This window comes from Rhododendron vialii, chromosome 9a, assembly GCF_030253575.1.
Source record: "Rhododendron vialii isolate Sample 1 chromosome 9a, ASM3025357v1".
Lineage (NCBI taxonomy): Eukaryota > Viridiplantae > Streptophyta > Magnoliopsida > Ericales > Ericaceae > Rhododendron > Rhododendron vialii.
The window spans coordinates 11,708,583-11,717,396 of record NC_080565.1 but is presented as its reverse complement, the minus strand read 5'-3'; the positions used below and the strand labels follow the sequence as shown (position 1 = coordinate 11,717,396).

The 8,814-nt window shown below is 38.9% G+C and overlaps 1 protein-coding gene across 1 annotated transcript in view; it reads left to right on the top strand.

The window, feature by feature from the left end:
- The first annotated feature begins 1,483 nt into the window (after positions 1-1,483).
- The window catches only part of LOC131302026 (mediator of RNA polymerase II transcription subunit 23), a 52,050-nt gene continuing 44,719 nt past the window's right edge, over positions 1,484-8,814 (top strand). The window contains exons 1-5 of the mRNA XM_058328593.1: positions 1,484-1,644; positions 1,742-1,785; positions 2,745-2,844; positions 2,981-3,964; positions 6,482-6,716. Of these exons, the coding sequence (XP_058184576.1) occupies positions 1,552-1,644; positions 1,742-1,785; positions 2,745-2,844; positions 2,981-3,964; positions 6,482-6,716 (1,456 nt within the window). The 5' untranslated portion in view covers positions 1,484-1,551. The remainder of the gene's footprint in view (positions 1,645-1,741; positions 1,786-2,744; positions 2,845-2,980; positions 3,965-6,481; positions 6,717-8,814) is intronic.

The window sequence follows — 8,814 nt, the reverse complement described above, 5'->3', positions numbered from 1 at the left end:
AATTAAGCATTAATTTAAAGAGTTGCAGTTTTAATTCATCATCTATTTGAAGCTCATTAAGCTTTTTCTTAGTTTTACACTTATTTGCATAGTGCCCTATTTTTCCACACTTAAAGCATTTTGCTGTGACTTTCTTTTTAGATTTATTATTCTATTTTTTCTTGGTTGAGGTAGACTCTTCCGAACCAGTTTGCTTAGTAGTCTTCCCCTTCTTTTGAGCTTTTCTTTTAGAATATTGTTTAGTAGTCTTATTACTCCTCTTCTTCTTGGAAATGTTTGGATATTTGGTTGTATCATATCCAAATTGGTCACAGAATTGTCCTAATTCTTGCTTTCCAGTCAGATGTTATTTTTTCAATTGATTGTGTAATTTTATGTCATTACACAAGGTTAACTCTTCCTGAATAATAATAGAGATTAATTGTCCATAAGTGTATTGATCATAATTAATAGTTAGACCATTACTTTGATCTCTCAATTTTTTCCTAATTTTTTCTGCAAAGAAATAAGGTAATCCATCTACAAATTTTGATTTCCAATGCTCACTATTAACATCAGTCATTTGCATTACTTTTGCTAAAAATACATATTTATACCAACGAAAATGAGTTAACCTTGGATATTTTAGATTTTGAAGCAATTCTCGACTTCATTCTCATTGGTTGTCCCAGTGACTAACAAAATGTAAGATGGATTGAACTAGAGTGTAAACAACATCCTGTATCTGTTTACCCTTTTCATTAATTTTTATTGCATTTAATATTTCCGAATGTTGGTTTGCAATTAGGACATTATCCCACCAACCTTTAATCATGCCAGTGAAACCAACTGTTATCCATCCCTAAGTGTTACTTGAAGGCAATCATTACACGCACGTCTTGGATTTTTGTGGAGTACAGAAGAGAACAATGGAGACCAAACCCTAGAAAGAGGAAGAGAATGACGTTCCCAATTGTGTATCAGTCGTCCAAGAAAAGAGAGAAAGGAAGATAAGGTTTTGGGGGGGAGAAATGGTGTCGTGTTAAATGAAATGGCAAAATTGTCTTAAAATTGTTTCACCGGTGTCATGCTTACCATATATTAGTGATTATAATTGATGCTACCGTGTATTTGTGATTTCAAAACTATTGGCCATGAAAGTGTAAAAAAGGGCTACCTCCTCTACTTGCCGGTAATTCTTCCATTTATTTTTTATTACTTCCCTTATTATTCACTACGAATATTCAACTAAGGTGCCGTTCTAATTTTTTTGTTAACTTTTTTTTTTAAAAAAGTAAGTAATTTGAAGCTCAAAAATTATGTATATATGCAAATAATTTTTTTTATGAATATAAATCTTATTTGATAGATTTTATTGAAATCTTTTAAACGGTGCAAACAAAGTTGAAAAATTATTTTTTATATTTTTTATATTTGAGTTCGAAATTATTATTATTTTTTTAAAAGAATTTTTTGGGGAAAGCGAAAGTCAAAAACGAAATGAGTCCGTTGCGGTTTACACGCAAAACTGGTTGAGAAGACAGTGTGGCCACCACCACTGTCAAAAACCAAATGGAGCAGAGCCAGAGGGCGGCGTCAAGGGCTTCTTTCCAGTTTCATCCCGCCAAACCATCCATTCTCGATCTCTTCAACCGCTACTTAGGAGTACTACTTCCTTCCCTCTCTCCATCGCCTTTTTTCATCTCTTTTCTAGTTCTTCAATTTCTGATTCTTTCTTCTCGATTTTTGTTTTGTTCTCCAGAGAAGTGGCCGCCAGAAACCCGAAGATTCAGTCCGTGAAACTCCGTACGTCTGATTCTTGTCTTTCTGTCATCACCCATTGCTTTTTTAACTCCTGAATTTGTGACCTGTTTCAGTATTTAGGGTTTGTGTTTCTTTTATCTGGGGTTTATGTTCTTGACTTGTTTGGGGTTTAATTTTTTGGTTCTTCGAGTTTGAAATTGGATGTGGCGACTATGTGTATAAACGCATACACTGAAGCAGACACAACAGTCTTTGGTGTCTGGTTGAATTATAGTTGTATTTCGAAGCTTAGAACATCTCCAAATGGTTTCTCAAACTGTTATAGGGAGGTGGCTTGAGCCATTTTGTCGAGCTCACTAGGAGAGATGGATGCAGAAAATTCCGCTTGCGCCAGATCTTGGTACAAAGCTATGGCTTAGGTTTGGAGATGGTTTCTTGTTATATTGTGTCAATTCGTGAGCTTAGTAAAGAAATGTCTTAAGGTCGGAGATGCTCCTTATGTAATGTAGATGAAGGCGATGATTGTTTTACTGCACCAATTCATCCTATCGAGTGTAATGTATTACTATCATAAACTTCCCCACATGTTCCATTGGCAGAAACATGCCCATATACAATGAACTCAGCTGAAGTGTACATGAACTCAGAATGTCTACTGAATTACTCTACATTAGTAGGACTGAGAGATCGAAAGTTATTGATGCCGTAAATCAGAAACAAGAGGCTTTATGACTTTGATGAGGGGAATGCAACTGGATGAGAATTAACTAGGAGTGTAGTGACCAATGGTCTCAGCAGTTGTAGCAAGATATATATCTACTCTTGTTGTTCTGGGAGTACTTTTTTTGTGGGTATGAATCTTCTAATGGGCTTCTGTTGTAATCATGTGGGTTAGTTTTTCTGCCCAAGTCATAGAACTTCGTGTTTGCTCTTTTATGTTCTAAAACCAGCAGTCTTCAATTATTTATGTTCTGAACAATAATGATGTCCAAAATGTTCAGGAACAAAACACAGAAGCGTATAACTGCTCTTAACAGAGAGCTTCCTCCTCGGAATGAGCAATTTCTTTTAGATTTTGAACAGCTCCAGAGTCAGTTTCCTGTAAGTTTTTGCCTTTGACTGTAACTTTGTTGAATCAAATTTTTGGTTCTATTGATTCCTTTCTTCCTCTCCTGTTTTTAATTAATTAATGCTACGACACTGAGTGTTTTTTTCAACGCTGTGACTTATATTTTAGGACCAGGAGCAATTGCGTGCTGTGACTGAGTCCGTGCTTATTTCTCTGGTTATTCAGTGTAGCAGTCATGCACCCCGGGCGGAATTCCTACTTTTTGCTTTACGTAGTTTGTGCAGTATAAGTTTCATACACTGGGATACATTCTTGCCTTCCCTTCTTTCTTCAGTTTCCTCTGCAGAGACGTCAATTGGTCAAGGGAGTCAGTCCGTGGCTGCTGTATCTTCTACAAGTTTATTACAGTCTGGCATGTTACAATCCTCAAGCGCAATACCCAGTTCCTCAAATTTTCAGTCTTCGAATCCTGCGTCTCCTTTGCCTTCAATTCATGGTATCGGATCGCCTGCTCAGTCTGCCAATGAACCATCATCTTCTGCAACTTTATCACCAATGAAATCGTCTGATGTCACCTGCGTTGGACAACAATCCACAACCAGGGCCAATTTATCGATGAGAGATAATGCTCTAAGTAGCTTACGTCAGTTATGCTGCAAGATTATCTTAACTGGTCTCCAGTCGAATTTAAAGCCAGTAACTCATGCTGACATTTTCCACCACGTGCTGAATTGGCTGGTTAATTGGGACCAAAGACAACATGGGGTAGACGAATTTGATGGTGCAAAATCCTGGAAACCTGATAAAGGCCTCATTGAATGGTTGCACATTTGTTTGGATGTGATCTGGGTTTTGGTTGAGGATGATAAATGTCGTGTTCCTTTTTATGAACTGTTGCGGAGTGGCTTGCAGTTTATAGAAAATATTCCAGACGACGAAGCATTATTTACGCTTATTTTGGAGATCCATAGGAGGCGTGATATGATGGCTATGCACATGCAGATGTTAGATCAACACCTTCACTGCCCTACTTTTGGAACTCAACGGCCCTTGTATCACGCTACTCCTAATGTATCAGGTGAACCAGTGACAAATATGAGACATGCGCCAATCACATACCCAAGTGTCCTCGGAGAACCTTTGCATGGAGAGGTAATGACTTTTTACTTGGCTGGTTCCGAAACTTGATGATGTGATACATTTGAATGATAAAGCCACACGTTGACCGGCAAGCCAAATGATAAGAGAACATCAGGAAGGATGACATAAATATTAAACAAGCTACAAAGCAGATAACTAAAGCTAAAGAGGGAAGCTCTGACACCCCTAAAAGCCTAACACACTCCTTGTTCTCACGAGGGTAAAATGATTTAAAAAACTCCAGAGTAGGGGCACCACCCTTTGTCAAAAGATTGGCCATTTAGTATCTGATCTAGGTTTCTTCCTGCCCTCAGCCGTTAGGGACTACTGATCACTGCTTTTATCACTGATTCATTGTGGTGCTATGATTCAAAGAATACGACAATGGGCTATTCTCAACAGCCTCTAATTGACCCTGAGTAGACAGTATGGAATACAAAAAATGCATCTTGAAGGTCTTGAAAACGAGCTGGAGTCTCCTTTTGTACTAACTTTTGCTTCCAAGTACTCGGACAAAGTTAAAATACCATTTACTGTTAGACGTGTAAATCGCTCCACTATATGAAGGAGTTACAATCCGGAAGCTGAAGGGGAGAGAAATAAAGTTGGTTTGATTCTATTGTCGGCTGGACGGTCAGTCACTTCTCAATCTTTCAAAACTAAGCCCAAGGCTTTCCTTTAAAATTTTGGAAAGGTTCACTTATTGAGAATCCAAAAGACATTCAAACTCCTGATATATTATGCTCCAGAACCTGCTAGCATCCATGGTTTAAAATGGCGCAAGAATGGTGAGAGGTCCTAGTAACGTGTTAATCCTTTAAAGATCAAAAAGAGCCCTAACCCACTTTCGTACACTAATTAAACACCAATTGCACCCACTTCTTTTGTCTATCTGCACTAGGATTACAAGCATTGACAAGTAAAAGACAACAACTAGGAACCAAAGCCAAAAAATACTTGACACATAAATTAAGCTATTAAATGAAGAAATAGTAGCAAGACCTCCTTTGTTAGATATGCATTTTGATGGGAAAAAAGACTCCCTGGCAACAGAAACTAGAAAGTTTTCAACTTAAATAGTTAAATTTACTAAACAAGGTTGCCTTGTTCAAGAACCTCATCAGCTTCCCTTTGGTTTATTGAGATTCCTACTGAAAGTGTTTTGTGGAATAGCCTTGTGGCAGCTTACACTGAGGGCAACATGTTCGCTGAAGCTCTTTATATTTTGGAGAGGTCGAACTTCTCTTGTCCAAAGGTTGACAGCTATACACACCCACTTGTCTTGAAGGCTTGTAATGGGTTTGACAGAGGTGATTATGATCAAATGGTTCATACTCATGATAAAAAATGGGTATTGCTGTATTGGTGAGATATTGTCGTACCTACTTCTTTGACTCCAAAACAAACATGTATGGGCTGTGAGCCTGCGACATAGCCCCAAAACACGGAAGTCGAAAAAAGCCCAAAACACGAAAGTCGAAAAAAGCCAAATGGTGCTATTAATTTGGACTGATTGTTGCAGCAACACAAGTCAATATTTTTGTGGTTATAGGGATATATATGAGATGGCCCTCGCATGTGGATAGATGAATATATACACACACAGCGTTGATGAAGTCAAATTCGCAATGCAAGGTGTTTTATTCCTCACGAGGCTAGGTGTAGGCGTTGAAGTATAAGCATATAGAATTTGATAATCGCGTAAACTTTAGAAAATTTCTGAAAAAGAGATGACACAATAATAATGCTATCTAATCTAAAAGTTATAAAAGCTTCTCTAAACCTAGACACATGTGTTGTATGTTTTTCAGTTAAAGCTCATTTGCTCTAATAAGCTAAAACTGTCGCTATGTCTCCTCTGTTTAGTACTCATACCATGTCTTAGCGATGACTTTGGACACTTTTCTCTCTTTTTCTGTATCGCTTAGGTTGTTTTCGTAAGCTATCAAGTATGTACTCTACATCACTTCAAGTAAAGATCAACATGTTAAGAGAGAGGGAGAGAGTGCTAACTGCTAAGATCTATTAGCCAAGTTGTTCCAAAAAAGCGTACGCCTCACTTGAAAATTGAAATGTGTTTAAATGCTCAAACGGTGCACCTTCTGCAAATACCATGGCCTTGGGCTGGTTTTTTGATTGGGTAGCCTTGATGCCTCCCTCAACACAGCCTTTGAAAACACGAAAATGCATTACGAACACATACACATGCACATGAAGTGAAGCAACTTCACAAGGATTGATGTCTATGCATTCACACACCCACCCACATCCACACACAGACACACACACATAGTTGCTATTGGAGGAATTTTTGTGGCATTGATCGATTCTGATTCCTTTTGAACAGTCTTCATACTGCCACCGTACTCTGAAACACATGGTATTTTGTACACTAGTGACGCTACAATGAGAAACATATGCTAGTAATCAGTTGTTAGGACAGTTTAATACGATCATAGTCCTTTGAATATTGGATACCAAATAAGGATCTGGAAGGAACTTGTCAAAAGTCTGTTTTTCTGGTTATAGGATCTTGCAGCTTCTATTCAAAGGGGAAGTTTAGACTGGGAGAGAGCTTTGCGATGTATCAGGCATGCTCTTCGTACTACTCCCTCATCCGACTGGTGGAAACGGGTGCTTATTGTGGCCCCTTGCTATAGGAATCATGTCCAAGGACCTACTCCTGGTGCTGTTTTTACTTCTGAAATGATTTGTGAGGCAACAATTGATAGAATTGTTGAGTTATTGAGGTTGACAAATTCAGGCAATATTCTCGTACCTCATATTATCCTGTCTCCTTTGATAGTTTATTGACATGTGTTTTAGTTTCATATATGCTTTTGCTATTTTCTGTTCTTCTTGAGTGGCATACTGTTGGTGCTTAATGGTACAGGATCTCCTACATGCAGATCAAACAACAATGCTGCAACGACGTTAACAATTATCTTAACTTGAGCAAACAAAAGAAAGCAGTAGCTGCGTTATCGGTGTAGTTATTTTAGGAACCCCAACGTGAAGTTGAAAGTTGAAACCGATATCCAAAAGAAGAACCAGAACAAGGAAGTGGATATTTGAATTACTTTTAGGAAGTGGATCTTGGAACACCTCTTGGAATTATTGCTGTATGAGGATCTTGGCAGACGTTTTGTCATCATAAATCATGCTAATCCCTATGCTCTTCATTTTTGTTTTGTTTTGTTTTGTTTTCTTTCTCTTCTCAGTTCTCATCTTCATAAATATTTATGAAATAGTTGAAGTTGCCGTAAGGGGACTTCCACTTTCTTCCCCTTCCGCTTTTTTACTGTATTTGTGATTGCAAGGGCATTCTACAACATTGGGCTTTATTATTTTCATGAGCTCAATGGTTATTACTCAATGAAAGGTGAACACTATCATGAGCCCCACCCAAGTGTGTTTATCTTTAAAGTGTTGGGTCGCTGGCAGTAAGTGTGGGAAGCTGGTAAAGTTTGGCGAAACGGAGTAGGGAGATTGGAGAAACTGGTTGGTGTCATAAGACGTTACCACATAAGACGTTGGCCACGGTTCTCTTGGAGATTGGAGAAACTGGTTGGTATCATAGTCATACCCCAAGGGAAATTTTTGAAAGGTTTCAGATTTGGGTGTAACATTGGTAGCACATAGATCTCGAGGCTCGTGATAATGTAGATTGTGTTTCTAGTTGAAGGATTTGAAGTTAGATGACGGAAATGGATTCAGATGATTTTCTATACTCTCTGTAATCAATTTGAATTAGGGCCGGATGGTCTCCTAATCCATTCGGTGTCGGAAACTATCATTCATGGGTCTAGGAAGCCATCGTTCGTGTGTGTTTGATAGGCCCCACCTGTTGTGTGTCTGATAGGCCCCACCTGTTGTGTGTTTGGGAAGCCTCATCTGTTGTGTGCTTGGGAAGCCTCATCTGTGGTGCGGAGCCACGTGTCAATCACCTTGTGGGTGGAGGAGACAACAGGACGTTCTCAGTTTCTCAGTGTGCATGTATATGCATCATGATCTCGTTGTATCTTGTATTTTAGGCATAGAATCGTATCGTGATAATATCGTAATTATTGTTGGAAAATGGAATTTTACTAAAGAGAATTTGGTGGGATCCACACCGCGTGAGGTGGGCCGAACAACAGTGAACAAATTCCATTAAAGATGAATGAGAAATTGTCTCATTATGGGATTTGGAAAAGCCAAATGACGTGCGTGTGCGCTGTCACCAAACACCTAAATTAGATTGGGGCCAGGGCCGGAGCTCAGGATTCGTGGGCCCGTGACCTGTGGTTCGAGGTCTATGGTCTATAGTGTATGGTCTAGTCTAGATTGGTTTGAAATTGATTGTGCTTTATTGGGTCAGTATTATTCGCGTTTGGATGGTCTAGTTACAGAATCTGTGCGCGTAGCTAATTAATACTGGGTAGAATGCCTAGAATAAAACCCATGATTTGATTATAGAATCAATTGCTGGATTAATGACTATAGCAGTTTTTCTCTAGAAATTGAATTCTCCATATTCAATTCCCTATATTCAATATGAATATTGAATTGACCCTATTGAAGGGGTAGGCTCCCCCTATTGAATTCTCTTATTCAATAAGAAGGCTTCTCATCGATTATATAAAGGAGTTCGGCTCCTTTGTTTCAATACACCAAAATCGAGAGCTCTTCATCTGTAATATTGTTCTTCCTTCCGAGAGAGAGAGTACAGACACAAGTTCGTTCGACGGGCAGTCTACGGCGGTGCTCCGGCCTTTGGCGACTGAGTGGTAACCGAGTCAACTCTGGGAGACAAACACCGACACAACCTCCCGCACTGATGAGGCAGCGAATTTGTCTTATGGATCGTTGTACAAAACGGG